General features: G+C 45.5%; 1 protein-coding gene across 5 annotated transcripts in view; it reads right to left on the bottom strand.

Moving 5' to 3' along the window:
- The window catches only part of chmp1a (charged multivesicular body protein 1A), a 136,583-nt gene that overhangs the window by 30,838 nt on the left and 87,735 nt on the right, over positions 1 to 18,010 (bottom strand). For all 5 annotated transcript variants that reach the window (XR_015844031.1, XM_088297920.1, XM_088297918.1 and 2 more), the window contains exon 4: positions 7,991 to 8,137. Coding sequence is in view for 4 of the 5 variants with exons in the window: in XM_088297920.1 (XP_088154046.1) it covers positions 7,991 to 8,137 (147 nt within the window). In the remaining variant the exon portion in view is untranslated. The remainder of the gene's footprint in view (positions 1 to 7,990; positions 8,138 to 18,010) is intronic.

Genomic DNA, 18,010 nt, shown 5'->3' with positions numbered 1-18,010 from the left:
ACCTAGAACAAAAGGTACTTTTAAAAGCCCCGGAAAAATAAAAACCATCACTATGGAAACGCTACGTGGATGACATTTTGGAAAAAATCAAAACAGGACACACGCAACACCTTACAGACCACCTCAACTCCATAGACACCACAAGCAGCATCAAATTTACACACGAAGAGGAACCGGACCAATTCATAGCCTTTCTGGACTTGAATATACATCACACAGACAACGGAGACATCAAAATAAAAGTACACAGAAAGCCCACACACACCAACCAATATCTCCTTTAGACATCAGAACACCCCACTACCCATAAGTTATCAGTTGTCAGAACATTACACGAATGCACCACAAGAATCACAGACCCGGAGGACAGAACACAGGAGGAAAAACATATAGAACATGCACTAAAAAGTTGTCAGTATCCACAGTGGAATTTAACAAAAGGCGCGGAGCAGGTCAAAAACAAAAATAACAACACTGGTGAGGAAGAAAAAACAAACCAACAAGAGCACAGAGGAATGGGAACCCACGTAAGAGGAATTACAGAACGTATCCAAAGAGCAATGAAAAAATACAATATCAACACACCGGTCAAACCAGACACAACTCTCCGCCAAATACTGGTACACCCAAAAGACAAAATACACCCGGAAAACAAATGCAACTCCATGTACGAAATTCCATGGAAATCATGCAATAAAACATACATTGGGGAGACAGGAAGGAGTTAAAACACAAGAAAGAAAGACCAAAAGAATCTGTCAAAATATAAACGGGAAAAAAAGATGTTAAGATGTCTTTGGATTCAAAGATGATCGTTTTGATACCGGCAAAAAGGTAATAAGAAACATGCAAGTTTGAGTGATGAGACATCTAATTTAATTTTATCTATCTGACGCATCTAAGTTAGCGCTGTGAACTTAAGATAACTAGGTTACCTCGACAGTTTAGCTCGCCAATCGCTGGTCAAATACGTTATGTGGGTTCTGCATTTAATTGAGAAGACAATAAAGCGATAGATTAGACATATCTATAATACTGAAACTATAAACTACTACTATAAACTCAAAAACACGGTCGTTACTTAAGCATAGAAATCGGTACATAGTGTTTAATATAGAGCAGTACATCGTTTAATTGATTCCACAAAAATAACTTTTTTCATCGTGAGCGTGTCCACTATATTTGATGTGGCAGTATTTTTGAGTTTTGGAAAATCGTGAATCAGCAACCCTGTCCAACTTCCCTCTCGTCAAAGCGTTTGATCATCATACGTTTTCAAACACGTTGCAGGAAAACAACTGCTGTCCTCAAAATGTCGAAACCAGGGGAATTTACGCACTCAGACTTGATATGACAACTCATCGATTAAGTGTGTTTCGTCGTATCAGTCACTCATCATGGTTCGTTTTTTTTTTTACAAGGGATAGGGGAACTTAAAGTTGTTTTGCGTGAATCGGAAGCAATGGCGTTTTTGAGTGCAGAATCCAACAAAATATTTGCGCTTTCGTCAATTCAGGGTCCCAGGAAAGGGGCGATCTTACTAATCCGTGCTACTATGCCGCCAGCACAGCTCCTGGCCCTTGGCATATGTAAACATTTTGTCATCAGATTGACAAGAGGTGGGTTTTTTTTAAACTTCATTTGGCAAGCAATGTTGTGTTAATACAGGAACCAATCATATGTCTAATTGGTCGTGAAAAAAAATGTGGGATTTTTTGGCATAATTTGCATACTGACATTTGTACTTTGTAGACAGTTTTTGAAAGGGGTTATGTCGGGGCAATTTTGACAGACAAATAGACTATGCGCCAGAGTGGCAAATATGGTGAAGGATTGTAGTATGTTGGTGGTATTATCATTTAAGTGACAGAACATTATTCATTAACATGTAATCAGGTGAACTAGCTGAGTTGGTCATAATTAGAACCAGCTGGTTCTGTGCCTTTAAAAGCCACCACCACCATTACTCATTTCTCCTGCTCCATAGAAAAAAGGTTGACGCTCCCCTCACGGTAGTTTTAACTTTGGATTGGATATCAGTTCCAAGCTTTTGAACTACTAGGAAAGTTCACTCAATCCGACCTCTTTTTCACAACAATTCTGATGTAGAGTGAAAACTTCTACTGGTGAGTCTCTAAAAACTCATTGGCCTGCTCAAAGTTACTATTGTCGATCATTCATTCATGTACGGTTGCAGATCAGTTTTTGATTACCCCCTGGACATCCCAAAGTCAAAGAAAGAGTCAATGCCGGCTCCCATCAACTCATTGGTGAGTCAAAGCTGACCAATTATTTTTTCCCACATTGTTGTCACACTACTAACGATATCTTTTGAAACTCAACTTCGGTCTCTGTGAAATTATTATCACTCCGAGGCTTCATAGTCGATCCTTATCTGAGTAAAACCTAGTCAGTCTTATGAGCCCAGCCCACTAACGTTACAATTAGCAGGTTCATATTTGCTGCAGAAGTTAAGCATTTATTAAACAAAAAGCATTTAGCGGTCTGATCTCGGAAGGTGACGAGACAGCCTACAGAGAGGAGGTCCAGAGACTGACGGCTTGGTGCGAGGACAACAGACTGCAACTCAACATTGCAAAAACAAAGGAGATCGTCATCGACTTCAGGAGAAACAAGACGGTGCCGCCCCCCCTCTGCATCGAAGGCGTGTGTGTGGAGAGGGTCCATACGTTCAAGTTCCTGGGAGTACAGATCTCCGATGACCTTTCTTGGACACACAACACCACAGCAGTGGTAAAGAAGGTCCACCAGCGTCTGCACTTCCTGAGAGTCCTCAAGAAATTCAACCTGGACAGGAAGCTGCTGCTGGCCTTCTACCACTCGTCCATCGACAGCCTGCTGACGTACTGTGTCTCCACCTGGTACAGCGCCTGCACTGAGGCGGACAGAGTGAGGCTCCAGAGGACGGTCAAAACAGCGCAAAGGATTATTGGCTGCCCTCTCCCCTCACTGTCGGACATCTACACCGCAGCAGGGCTCTCAATATCGTCAAAGACAATACCCACCCAAACTCACACCTGTTCGACCTGATGCCCTCTGGCAGGCACTACAGGTAAAGATAAGATAAAGATAAAGATGTCCTTTATTAGTCCCACAATGGGGAAATTTGAGGTGTTACAGCAGCAAAGACATAGATCACACAGAGTCGGCGGCGTAATGTAGCCGTTAATGTATAACATTAGCAGCAGACATTCATAAAAAGCATGCAAATATACACAATATAAACGTATCTAAGTGTAAGGAAACACTCCTAATGCCTGTCCATTATACAGAGGGGCAAACGCTGTAATGATAAAAACTACTGAATGATTGAAAATACTGCAATGATAAAAATATTGCAATGATAAAAGTACTGTAATGGTAAGAGTACTGAAATGATAGAAAAGTACTGCAACGATAGAAAAATACTGCAATGATAAAAGTACTGTAATAGTAAAAGTCACGCAATGATGGGAAATACTGCAATGATAAAAGTACTGCAATGATAAAAGTACTGTAATAGTGAACGTCCTGCAATGGTAGAAATACTGCAGTGATAGAAGTACTGTAATAAGAATACTGTAATGGTAAACAAAACACATCATTGGTCAATATTTAAGTATACCATTGGCTGAAAGTACAGTAGTAGTGTATATTGCATCCTAGGACTGCACAATTGCACTAATGCCCTCCCGTTTGTAGGCCTGACCCAATGTTCTTGTTAAAAAGTCTGACAGCAGTCGGCAGGAAGGAGCGTCGAAATCTCTCTTTGGTACAGCGAGGGTGTAACAGTCTATCACTGAAGGAGCTGTGGAGTGTTCTCAGAGTGTCATTGAGTGGGTGGGCTGGTTGTTCAGCATTGATGACAGTTTTGCCGTCATCCTCCTGCCCCCCACTGAGTCCACAGAGTCCAGGGAGCAGCCCAGGACAGAGCTGGCCTTCCTCACTAGTTTGTCCAGTCTCTTTTTGTCCCGGCCCAAGATGCCTCCTGCCCAGGAGACCACTCCATAGAAGATGACTGATGAAACCACCGAGTCATGGAAGTTCCTGAGGAGTGTTCCCCGAACGCCAAAGGACCTCAGCCTCCTGAGTAGGAAGAGTCTGCTCTGACCCTTCCTATAGAGAGCGTCTGTGTTGTCGCTCCAGTCCAGTTTATTGTTCAGATGAACACCCAGGTACTTGTAAGTTGAGATCCTCTCAACGTCTGTTCCCTGGATATTCACTGGTGCAGGTGGAGTGTGCTGACGCTTGCGGAAATCCACCACCAGCTCTTTGGATTTCCCAGCGTTGATTTGGAGGCGGTTCTGCTGACACCAGTCCACAAACCCCTGCGTAACCCCTCTGTACCCCCGATCTGCAGAGGAACACGTCAGACACAGAGTCCTGTGTCCTCACGTACTGTGGCCGGTTTGTGAGGTAGTCGTGGATCCATGTGATGAGGTGGTGGGCCACTCCCGCCTGCTCCAGCTTGTCTCCCAATAAGGCGGGCTGGATGGTGTTGAAAGCACTTGAGCTTTCATGTCCGGTGTGATCCAGGGTTTGTTGTTGGAGAATCATCTTACAGTCCTGGTGGGAATGGTGTTCTCCAAGTTAATATATTCTGTAATTGTGTCTGTTAGACCATTAATGTCCTCACCGCGAGCTTCGCTGAATACCTCCCACACAGTTGTGTTGAAACAGTTCTTTAAGGCCTCCTCGGCTTCTCCGGACCATCTCTGAACTGTGCGTGTCACAGCTGGCTGCCTGTGGACCAGAGGTTTGTACACAGGCAGGAGAGCAACCAAGTTGTGGTCAGCTTTGCCCAGCGGGGGGAGGGGCAGTGATGAGTACGCCTCCTTGGTGTTGGCATAGAAAAGGTCCAATATTTTATTGTCTCTGGTGTGGCATGTTACATATTGTGTGAATGAAGGCAGAGAGGAGGAAGGAGAAGCATGATTGAAGTCACCAGAGATAAGGAGCAGGGCATTTGGGTGCTGTGTTTGTAGCCTGCTCACAGCTGCAGTCAGTACGTCACAGGCTGTCTCACTGTTAGCAAAGGGTGGCACGTACGCCGCCACCACGATCACATGACTGAACTCTCGCGGTAAATAGAACGGACGCATGCTAACAGCTATCAGCTCAATGTCCCGACTGCAAAGTTGATCCTTAACAGTTATGTGCCCAGGGTGACACCATCTATCATTAACAAACACAGCCAGCCCTCCCCCTTTCGTCTTACCGCTCTCCAGTGTCCTGTCCGCGCGTAGTATTTGGAAGCCGTCCTATTCCACGACGGCGTCCGGCGTTAGCTCTGTTAGCCACGACTCCGTGAACTCCAGCAAGCTAGCCTCCCGGACAATCCTCTCGTGCCGGGTTAGCGCTGTTAGCTCATCCATTTTATTGGGGAGGGATCTAACATTCCCCATAATAACGGACGGGAGGACGGGGTGGTATCGTCTCCTGCTTGCCTGGCGTTTAGCCCCCGCACGACATCCCCGTCTCTTCCACCTCAGCTCGCGGGGGATATCGGGTCTCGCTCCGGGAGCCGACGCGGGGTTAGCACGGAGTGCTAACAGCTGATCTCTTGAGTACACGATCGATCCGTAGCTCCGAGTTTCGTCTCCGGACACGATCGCGCAAAAAACAACCCCCAACAGCAGTAAAACCACCGCAAGTTGTATGTCCATGTATGTGCATCAAATCAAGCACCAATAGACTTAGAAACAGTTTCTTTCCAAGAGCCATCTCCATTCTAAACTCTCACACACACACACGACCACCCTTACTTTGCAGAACAGCAACGTGATGTTTTTATATATCCTATTCAGTATTATTTTCCATTGCACTAACTATTCTCTTATTTATCTAATTTATATATTTATCTGAATTATTGTTGTATTGCACTGGAGAGGGGAGCTCTCTAATCTCGTTGCACACTTGAGTACAATGACAATAAAGGGATTTCTGATTCTGATTCTGATTTATCAAATAAAACTAGAAGTACAGTGCACAGTGATTGTGTTTACTGGTTTCATATTATTCTCACGTTCTATTCATTTATTACTTTATTTTAATTTCAATGTGTTGAGTTCCATAGACTGTACATGTTCTCAACATTTTCATTCCCAAACAGAACTTGAATGCCTAAATGAAGCTACAACTAAATGTCAAGGAGAACCATTCAGGTGCTAAAGAGGTCTACCAGCTTTTTGGCACTCCACATTTGCACAACACAAACACACATACACACGTACACACGCACATGCACCCCCCCACGCACACACACACACACACGCACAGGTAAACCTACACACCTTGCATGGTGACTAAATTCCAACAATGGGAAAAATCTATGACATCACTCCACATGGTAACGCATTATTCGCAATGTGGTGAACGAGGAGTGCAAACCCTGATAATCGTCCCAGGGAAACCAGCAAAAAGATGTTTCTCTAGCTCGACATTGTGCCCGGCCATCCCTTTTAGTTGTCAATCATGGACCAGCTCAGCGAAGAAAATCCTTGCATGTATGCTCATGATCGACCGATATTCTTTTTTCAGGGCGAAAATGCTCTTTAGTTTTCGTCAGATTTAGTCATTCCTATTTGTGATAGTTTTAGTCTAGTTTTATTCTTCGAAAACTCAAAAAGGTTTTAGTCGGTTCTAGTCGACAAAAACTCAAAAAGGTTTTAGTCGAAGGAAACGAAAAAAAAAAATTTTAGTCGATTTTTTTTCAATTTATTAGACAAAAACTCAAAAAGGTTTTAATCCGTTTTAGTTAAAAATAGTCATACAAGGTTTCCACCCAATAGCTAAGACTTTCTGATGGATTTTTAAGGATTATGCATTACAAACAGATAACGTAACAGTGGAATCAATGCTCATTGCTCCAAAATTAGCTGAGAACCAAAACGTTTTATTTGGCAACATTAAATAAAAACATTTTAAAAACATAATACAATAGCACAAGTACAAACCCTATCAAACATAATTCTTGTTTACATGTACCAGTTTGCAGTTATCAGAGAAAAGTAGCCTAGCGAGTGTCACTGTCGCCATGATCCGTCAAAGGAAAGCGTGTCAGTGCGTGCGCCGAGACGAATGCCCGCAGACGTGTTTGTGTTTTGTTGTGCCAGTGTGGGCGTGCGGCGCATGCGCCCTGCGTGCTGTCCCGGTGGTGGATGTGCCCAAACGAAGGGTAGGTTGCACCAGCATTGCATTTTTTGAATGACAGATCACATGTACAATAGGAAAGGATGTCATAAATTTTGAGCGTCTGACGAACCACACGCTAAAAATTTCGTTTCGTCTCGTCAACGAAAATTTAATGTGCATCAGGTCATGTTTTTGTCATAAAATAACCTTGTTTAGCTCGTCATCAACATGAAAAAAAGGGGCGTTAAAAAAATATTTTCGTCATCGGCATCGTTTACGAAATGCATTTATATTGTCAATGAATACACTTTATTCTATTTGTGTCACTGAAGTTAAAAGTACCAAACGGTACAGCTGTACACGTCTGTAGAATTCAACAAATGCAAAAATAAGCCATTTATGTTTAGTTCATCACATCTGGCTGAGGGTAGAAGAAAGTAATTTATGCGCATTTGTACATCCATCCATCCATTACCTGTACCACTTCTCCTTACAAGGGTCGCGGGGGGTGCTGGAGCCTATCCCAGCTATCTTTGGGCAGTTGGTGGGGTACACCCTGAACTGGATGCCAGCCAATCGCAGGGCACACAGACAAACAACCATCCACGCTCACACTCATACCTTGGGGCAATTTAGAGTGTTCAATCAACCTGACATTCTTGTTTTCGGAATGTGGAGAGAAACCGGAGTACCCGGAGAAAACCCACGCAGGCACGGGGAGAACATGCAAACTCCACATTGGAAGGCTGGAGCCGGACTCAGTCCCACGACCTCTGCACTGTGAGATCATCGTGCTAACCAGTCAGCCACATTTGTAGATATATTCCAAATTTTCAATGTATTTCACTTAACTTACGGATTTCATTGTGACAGCGGTCTGGACTTTAGAGGCCACAGCGTCGACTCGAGATGACATGCGCAGCCAGTTCAGACCTTCATTTTTTTTCCGGATTGCATTCTCAGCATAAACTCTAGCACATTCCACATTTTTCTGTTGCAGAGCCTGTGATGATAAGACACAAAAGTTCAATATTAAAACTGCTCTAATTTTATACCATGCAGAAACTTAATGTTGGGTCTGACAAAGGTTAAATTAAGGCAGTGCTTCTCAAATAGTGGGGCAGGCCCCCCTGGGGGGGCGCGGTGCAACGCTAAGGGGGGCGCCAGTAACCTTGCGGAACATGCTTTTTTCCCACCATTCTACAATAAAGTGTAATTGCACAGCCACTCCAGTGATTGGCAGTGGCGCTCTCATTGCCCATTGTGCGCCGCGAGTATTAGACATTTTTGTACAAGACATTTTTGTCTGACAGTGTCAGTGTACCCACTACCACCCTCAGACAAAAACAAAAGAGAACGACAAAATCTCAAGGAGCAAACACACCAACGTTGTTTACGCTGTCACAAATATCACAACTTTGATAGTACACCTGTATAAAGTAGCTCAATAAAAACATGAGTAAAATGCAGCGGCATAATAGCTGACAGCTTTAACTACTAATTTTTCATAATTATAAAAAATAGTATAAGAATACAAATTAGAATACAAACAAAATATTTTGGATATTTTAAACACATAACTGAACATGAAACATTTACATGGTTTACACTAAACCAAGTTAAAATTCCTTCAGGCGATGGCAAGTGGACTCTACAAATGCTACACTTACAGATTAAGGCATGCTAACTTTCAGTTGGATGCCAAAGGCACAGTAAAAAAGACAGCATCAAAGTCTTTGCAGAACACTTGCCCCCTACTGCACTTAGATTATAAGGTGTAGACACAAATAAATTGGTGTTTTCGTAAGAAAAACAATAACCAACTGGAGCTGCAAGCAGCTATAAAGGGCTCTCACCGTCCTGGCAATGCTGGGAAGCTGGCAAATTGGAATTGGATTCTCTTAAAAATAAAGTACATCATGTTAAAAGCTATTTTGAAAATGAGGTGAAATTTTAAAGGAAATCAAAAACGGCGAACTTCCTATTGAGTTTACAGTAGGGGGTTTTGTAAGTCTTGGCTACTACATGTGCCCCTAACCACTGCTGGATCTTGGAAACACACGTAACCTGTTGTTGATCCTTTTTTTTTTTTTTTTAACATTGCACAATAACCTAATAAAATATTGATGTTGTTGCCAGGCCTGATGAGTTTTCGCGCACATTTAGACCCTAAAAATTACTGTTGTTTTCTTGGTGAATAGAGCGTCACCACGGCAACAGCTTTTTCGCAAAAATTCATAAACTTTGTGTTGCAAAATCATGAAGGCCTAACTGCTGGGAGAAAACATAAAAAAGTAAAACATATTTCCCCCCTCTGGAGCCAGGCCTGGAGGTGGGGCTCGTCGGCGAGCGCCTGGTGGCCGGGCCTGCACCCATTGGGCTCGGCAGGGCTCAGCCCAAAGAGGCAAAGTGGGTCCCCCTTCACATGGGCTCACCACCTATGGGAGGGGCCAAAGGGGTTCGGTGCATTGTGAGCTGGGCAGCGGCAAGAAGCAGAGACCTTGGCACTCCGATCCCCGGCTACAGAAACTAGCTCTTGGGACATGGAAGTACCCATCCTTTTTGGAGTCTTTAGAGCAGGGATGTCCGAACTTTTTGCAAAGGGGGCCGGATTTGATGTTGTAAAATGTGGGGGGGGCCGACTTCGGCTGACATTCACTACATAAACAACAATATATCCAAACACATTTTAGCAAGCGATTCTGTGTTTCACATTTGCTTTTTTATTTTCATTTAAACCATCAAACATGTATTTTGGTTCATCTGAAACATGAACATCACATGCAATTGAAAATTTGCTTAACTTCTTTTTCTTAAACAGAAGTAATTACACTCTTGAGTGCAAATAATATTTGAACATGAATTATATCATCATGGGAGTCCAATGTTCACAGAATTTTTGAATTACAGAAATGATTATCCACAAGTGCAGGACTAATTTGATAAATATGACATATCATCAAATATAAATGTTGATTGAACATTTTATTCTGGAATGAAAACCAACAACTTGTCTGAATTTGTGACTGAACAAAACAAAAGTAAGTCAGAGAGTTATTTAAATGACAAATGACTTGCCTGCATTAATGTGACGGGTGATACTGAGATCTGGACTGCAGCACAAAGGCCAGGTCTGGCTCAAAGGCAGAGGTATTGATGCGTAAGATTTCTCGCAGGTGAGAGTCTGTGAGCCATGTCCTCACACGACTCTGATTTAAGTTCATAACCGAGAATGTCTTTTCACACAAATACGTCGACCCAAACAAGCTCAGCATTTTCTTAGCAAACTCTTGAATCTCTCGAAACCTGCCTTTATCCAGCTGTCGGTAAATGTTATTGAGAGAAAGTTGCTGGTGTCGACTGTGGCTCTCGGCGTCACACTGCAGCTCAATGCGCTCCAGCTGTAAATGGGCTGGAACATTGTCTTTGTCCACGGAGAAAGGTGATGAAAAAAGAGACATATCCTTCTCAATAGCTACAAAATCCCGAAAGCGTCGTATGAACTCTTCAGCCAAAGATTTCATATCTGATGCGTACCTCTTCGTTTGCGCACTGATATTGCTCTCAGTCAACTTTCCTTTTTTTGTTTATTGTCGCCATTTTAGAAATTGGGGGTAAAGGTCACCCGGGGTGATGTCGCGTAGTGATACAGCCACTAGTGGGTAAATTAGGTACAGCAATTAGGAAGAGAGCGTACTAAGTACTGTATATGTGCGGGCCAGAATGGATTAACTTTATTACAGAGGCTGCGGGCCAGATGAAGTTTGACCCCGGGCCGCATTTGGCCCCCGTGCCGGACTTTAGACATGTCTGCTTTAGAGGGTGTGCTGGAGAGCGCTCCCCCTGGAGACTCCCTCGTTCTGCTGGGGGACTTCAATGCTCACGTGGGTAATGACAGTGAGACCTGGAAGGGTGTGATTGGGAGGAATCCACCCCCCAATCTGAACCTGAGCGGTGTTCTGTTCCTGGACTTCTGTGCTCGGCATGGATTGTCCATAACGAACACCATTTTCAAACATAAGGGTGTCCATATGTGCAGTTGGCACCAGGACACCCTAGGCCGCAGTTTGATGATCGACTTTGTAGTCGTGTAATCGGATTTGCGGCCGCATGTTTTGGCCACTCGGGTGAAGAGAGGTGCGGAGCTGTCAACCTGGTGGTGAGTTGGCTCCGATGGGGGAAGATGCCAGTCCGACCCGCCAGATCCAAACGTATTGTGAGGGTCTGCTGAAAACGCTTGGCAGAATGGCCTGTCAGAATTTCCCACCACCGGGGGACATTGAGTCTGAGTGGACCATGTTTCGTGCCTCCATCGTTGAGGCAGCCGATCGAAGCTGTGGACGTAAGGTGGTCGGTGCATGTCGTGGCGGCAACCCCCAAACCCGCTGGTGGACACCGGCGGTAAGGGATGCTGTCAGGCTGAAGAAGGATTCCTATCGGGTCTTTCTGGCCTGTGGGACTCTGGAGGCAGCTGACAGGTACCGACTGACCAAGCGCAATACAGCTACGGTGGTTGCTGAAGCAAAAACTGTGGCGAGGGAGGAGTTCGGTGAGGCCATGGAAAACGACTTCCAGACGGCTTCGAAGAAATTCTGGTCTACCATCCGGCATCTCAGGAGGGGGAAGCAGTGCACCATTAACACTGTTTATAGTGGAGATGGGGTGCTGCTGACCTCAACTCGGGATGTTGTGAATCGGTGGGGAGAATACTTCGAAGACCTCCTCAATTCTACCGACACGCCTTCCATTGAGGAAGCAGAGCCTGAGGACTCCGTGGTGGACTCATCTATCTCAGGGCTGAAGTAACCGAGGTGGTTAACAAGCTCCTCGATGGCAAGGCCCCGGGGGTAGATGAGATCCGCCCGGAGTTCCTTAAGGCTTTGGATGTTGTGGGGCTGTCATGGTTGACACGCCTCTACAAGATCGCGAGGACATTGGGGACAGTGCCTCTGGATTGGCAGACCGGGGTGGTGGTCCCCCTCTTTAAGAAAGGGGACCAGAGGGTGTGTTCCAACGACAGAGGAATTACACTCCTCAGCCTCCCTGGTAAGGTCTACTCAGGGGTACTGGAGAGGAGGTTTCGTCGGGAGGTCGAATCTCAGATCCAGGAGGAGCAGTGTGGTTTTCGTCCTGGCCGCGGAACAGTGGACCAGCTCTACACTCTCTACAGGGTCCTTGAGGGTGCATGGGTGTTTGCCCAACCAGTCTCCATGTGTTTTGTGGACTTGGAAAAGGCGTTCGACCGTGTCCCTCTGGGAACTCTGTGGAGTGTGCTTCGGGAATACGGGGAACTAAGCCCACTAATACGGGCCGTTCGATCCTTGTACCACAGATGTCAGCGTTTGGTCCGCATTCCGGCAGTAAGTCAAATTCTTTTCCAGTGAGGGTTGGACTCCGCCAAGGCTGCCCTTTGTCACCAATTCTGTTCATAACCTTTTTGGAATTTCTAGGCGCAGTCGAGGCAATGAGGGTATCCGGCTGATGGGCTCAATATCGCATCTCTGCTTTTTGCAGATGATGTGGTACTGTTGGCTTCTTCAAGCCATGATCTCCAACTATCACTGGAGCGGTTCGCAGTCCAGTGTGAAGCGGTTGGGATGAAAATCAGCACCTCCAAATCTGAGACAATGTTTCTCAGTCGGAAAAGGGTGGAGTGCCCTCTCCAGGTTGGGGAAGAGATCCTGCCCCAAGTGGAGGAGTTTAAGTATCTTGGGGTCTTGTTCACGAGTGAGGGGAGGACGGAGCGAGAGATCGACAGGTGGATCGGTGCAGCATCCGCTGTGATGCGGACGCTGTATCGGTCTGTCGTGGTGAAGAGGGAGCTGAGCCAATAGGCGAAGCTCTCGATTTACCGGCTGATCTATGTTCCTACCCTCACCTATGGTCACGAGCTGTGGGTCATGACCGAAAGAACAAGGTCTCGGATACAAGCGGCTCAAATGAGTTTCCTCCGTAGAGATAGGGTGAGAAGCTCAGCCATCCGGGAGGGACTCAGTGTCGAGCCGCTGCTCCTCCACGTTAAGAGGAGCCAGATTAGGTGGCTCGGGTATCTGATTAGGATGCCTCCTGGACACCTCCTTGGTGAGGTGTTCCAGGCATGTCCCACCGGCAGGAGGCCCCAGGGACGACCCAGGACACGCTGGCGAGACTATGTCTCCCGGCTGGCCTGGGAACGCCTGGGGATCCCTCCGGAAGAGCTGGGAGACGTGGCTGGGGAGAGGAAAGTCTGGGTTCCCCTGCTGAAGTTGCTGCCTCCGCGACCCGACCCGGGATGAGCGGCAGAAAATGGATGGATGGATGGATATTTCCTTTAGCCAGTAGGTGGCAGAACCATTACCATGAAAAATACGTTTGTCGATGTCTTCAGGCGTAGACTCTCAACAAATGTGTGAAATTTTGACATGTAAAAAAAGTAAATTAAAAATGGCGGACTTCCTGTTAGGTTTACCAAAAGGCTCCAAGAGGGCTTTTTAGAGGGCTTGGCCAGTATATACCAATAAATTTTCGCACATCTAGATGAAACGTACAAGCGCCCTGGTCGCTGCTCAGGCTCAAATGATAATGATGATGAGAGAAGAAGAAGAATTCCTAAATGATAAGATTAGCATTAAAATGCTACGATTGTGAGTCAGTTTTGTTTTAGACCAGTAATTTGATCACTATTATAACAATACAAACAACTAATGTCACCATTTGATTAAAAGTACAAGGCGCTCTCTTCTGGCGAATGAACCAAGGAGTGAGCTTTGACCTGCATGATGCTTGTGTACCAAATAATTGCCAATAAAAATAATACATTGAGGTTAAGGGGATGGTGAGATTATAATACACTACATAACGCAGAATGGACAATAACATCTATTATTTATTTTTTGGTAGAATCATGAATAACTTGATGGAAACATCTTCAAGTATCAATTGTAAATGTTTAAACAGGTCAACATTGCACACAGTTGTGCACTGATTCTGAGTAAACAAACCTTTAAAACTTTCAAATAAAAATACTCATGACAAAACGCTCTTCGCTCATGTATAAAAACAGTACACAACTTTGAAGTCGAAATATTGCACTTTTTTTAAAGGATAGCTGCCTTTACACTGTAGATGAACTGGATCAAGAACTACTATGATAATGATAATTCCTCTCTTACAGGTTTATTACAAAGTCGTTACTTAAACTATCCTGAATTGCACAAATTTTAGAAACAAGAAAAAAAATGCTTGTGCAGAGATTATCAGAATTAGAGAATCCGAATCAGAAATCCCTTTATTGTCATTGTACTCAAGTGTGCAACGAGATTAGAAATCAGAATATAAAGTGCTGCACTGTCTTGCGATTAGATAATTGCACTAGAACAAACCCAGATGTCGATTAGATTTCGATTTATCGTGCAGCCTTACTTACTCCCACCAGGACAGTAAGATGTTTCTCCAACATCAAAAACCATGGATCACACTGGACATTAAAGCTCTCCTGAAGGAGGAAAAGAGGGCTTTTGTGTCAGGCAACAAGGAGGAGCTGAAGAGAGTGCAACGTCAGCTGAGAAGGAGGATCAGAGAGGGGAAAAAGTCCTACAGGACGCGGATGGAGGAACAACTGCAGCGGAACAATGCCAGGGATGTCTGGAGGGGCCTGAAGACCATTTCAGGCCATGGACGACCAGGTAAGACCCAGAAGGGGGGGCCTTCAGTGGGCATGTGAGTTGAACCTATTTTTCAATAACTTTGTTCAAATGCCTGCCCCTGCTCAGTCTCCTCTGCTGCAGGCCCCACCAACCCCTCCTGCCACTGCGAACGAGACCCTCTCTCCCCCTTTCTCTCCTCTCTTCTCTCCCCTCTCTCTCTCCACAGGCTCCAGTTCCCAGCCACATCAGACAACCACCACTTACTCCTGCTCAGCCTTGTTCCTCACAACATCTCAGGTGAAGAACCAGCTGAGGAAGATGAAGGCGAGGAAGGCAGCAGGTCCAAATGGGATTAGCTCCCAGCTCCTCAAATCCTGCGCAGACCAGTTGTGTGGAATCGTCCAGCACATGTTCAACCTGAGCCTGAAGCTGGGCAGAGTCCCCCAGCTTTGGAAAACATCCTGCCTGGTTCCGAAGGAGCTCAACAACTTCAGACCAGTGGCCCTGACATCTCATCTGATGAAGACCCTGGAGAGACTGGTCCTCGTCCATCTGCGCCCCCTGGTCAGCTCCTCAATGGACCCACTCCAGTTCGCATACCAGCCTGGCATCAGTGTGGATGATGCCATCATCTACCTGCTCCATACTTCACTCTCCCACCTGGAGAAGGCGGGGGGCACGGTGAGGATCATGTTCTTTGATTTCTCCAGTGCTTTCAACACCATCCAGCCCACCCTATTAGGAGACAAGCTGGAGCAGGCGGGAGTGGCCCACCACCTCATGACATGGATCCACGACTACCTCACAAACCGGCCACAGTACGTGAGAACACAAGACTGTGTGTCTGACATGCTCCTCTGCAGCACGGGAGAGCCGCAGGGAACTGTTCTGGCTCCATTCCTGTTCACCCTCTACACCTCGGACTACAAATACAATTCCACCACCTGTCACCAGCAGAAGTTCTCTGATGACTCTGCGATTGTTGGCCTCATTACTGACGGAGACGATCGGGAGTACAGAGGGGTTACGCAGGGTTTTGTGGACTGGCGTCAGCAGAACCGCCTCAATATCAACGCTGGGAAATCCAAAGAGCTGGTGGTGGATTTCTGCAAGCGTCGGCACTCTCCACGTGTACCAGTGAATATCCAGGGAACAGACGTTGAGAGGGTCTCAACTTACAAGTACCTGGGTGTTCATCTGAACAATAAACTGGACTGGAGCGACAACACAGACGCTCTCTACAAGGGTCAGTGCAGACTCTTCCTACTCAGGAGGCTGAGGTCCTTTGGCGTTTGGAGGACACTCCTCAGGAAATTCTATGACTCAGTGGTTTCACCGGTCATTTTCTATGGAGTGGTCTCCTGGGCAGGAGGTATCTCGGGCGGGGACAAAAAGACTGGACAAACTACTGAGGAGGGCCAGCTCTGTCCTGGGCTGCTCCCTGGACTCTGTGGACTCAGTGGAGGGCAGGAGGATGACGGCAAAACTGTCATCAATGCTGGAAAACCCAGCCCACCCACTCAATGACACTCTTCCATCACTCCACAGCTCCTTCAGTGATAGACTGATACACCCTCGCTGTGTGAAGGAGCGATTTCGCCGCTCCTTCCTGCCGGCTGCTGTCAGACTTTTTAACAATAACATTGGGTCAAGCCTACAAACGGGAGGGCATTGGTGCAATTGTGCAGTCCTAGGATGCAATACACACTACTATTGTACTTTATCCAATGGTGTACTTAAATATTGACCAATGATGTATTTTGTTTACCATTGCTGGACTTCTTAACATTGCAGTACTTTTATCATTGCAGTATTTTCTATCATTGCAGTAATTTTATCATTACAGCACTTTTTTCTTTGCAGTATTTTTATCATTGCAGTATTTTTTTTATCATTGCAGTATTTTTTATCATTGTAGTATTTTTTATCATTGCACCATTTTCATTTATTTCTCCTCTGTACCATGGACAGACATTAGGAGTGTTTCCTTACCCTAGTATATGTTGTGGGATGTAAGTGTGTATATACTTGGGGATCTGTGTAGATAAGTTTATACTGTGTATATTTGCATGCTTTTCATGAATGTCTGCTGTTAATGTTATACAGTGATACCCCGCTACTTTGCGGTTCACCTTTCGCGGCTTCAGTGCTTCGCGGGTCTAAAAAATATTCGGGGGCATTGTAGTTTCACCGAGCGGCACAAGGGGGCGCTGGAGCGGTGAGACGGCCGGCGTGCGCCGAAGAGGAGAGTGGACGAAGAAGAGAGTGGATGAAGAAGAGCACGTTCACCCGGACACGATTGGTGGCGACGTTTCGCGCGGTTCGGACCGTACCAGAGCTCCGGCCGGCGTGCTTAGCAGTTAAGCCGTAGAGGAGCACCTTCCCCGGGCACGGGCGGTGCCAAGCGGCCCCTAAGTTTAACCGAATGGAAGCTCCGGGGGAGGAGGGCGGGCGTGTGTCACAGTTAAGCCGAATAGGAGCACCTCTTCCGCCCGGGCACGAGCGGAGCGTGAGGCTGTCAGTTATGAATGAATAAATAAATAAATGAAGAATGCCACCTTTCATTTCACTGTCATGATCCGTGCCTGTCATGCCGCGTGTGTTTTTGTTTTTTCAGCTGTGTGGGCGTTCCTCCAGCGATCGTCTCGCGCCATGCCGTCAGCTGCTGCGAGACGCGCTGATTACACTGACTATATTGTGATTATAATAAATATCTTTGTATCACCACCTTTTTTCCCGTGTCTGCGTTTGGATAGTCCTGCTCAATCCTCCAGCTCTGCTGGAGGATCATAACATTCACAGGGCACACCGGACGGCGTACCGGCAGGTAAAAGTCGAAGTAATTAAATAAATACAAAAAGAAGTAATTGAATAAATACGAAAATAATGGCTGGGGAATAAAAAAATAAGTTTGAATAATAATTTGGTTTTTTTTGTTATAACATGAATTTCACTCTCTCTCTCTCTACCCATATATATATATATATATATATATATATATATATATTTTTTTTTTAAAGGACATCTTTATCTTTAGCCCTTTTCAGCAGTGTTAAGTTCTTTTGAAACGGTCTCCTTGACATTTTTAGAAGGTTTCATTTGCCAGAGAAAGACATCTGCCTCCCCCCTCACTTCCTCCGCTTTTCTTTTAAGGAGGTTCTCCCAAGTATTGGTAAATCGGTCTTGGCAATTATCAACCGTCGCCTGTTTTCTGGTGTCGTCTATCCCAACAATCCAAACATGCTGTGGTA

Source organism: Idiotropiscis lumnitzeri, chromosome 6 (genome assembly GCF_059441095.1).
Source record: "Idiotropiscis lumnitzeri isolate Australia: NSW breed Sydney's pygmy pipehorse chromosome 6, RoL_Ilum_1.0, whole genome shotgun sequence".
Classification (NCBI taxonomy): Eukaryota; Metazoa; Chordata; class Actinopteri; order Syngnathiformes; family Syngnathidae; genus Idiotropiscis; species Idiotropiscis lumnitzeri.
This window is presented reverse-complemented; position numbering and strand designations above follow the sequence as displayed.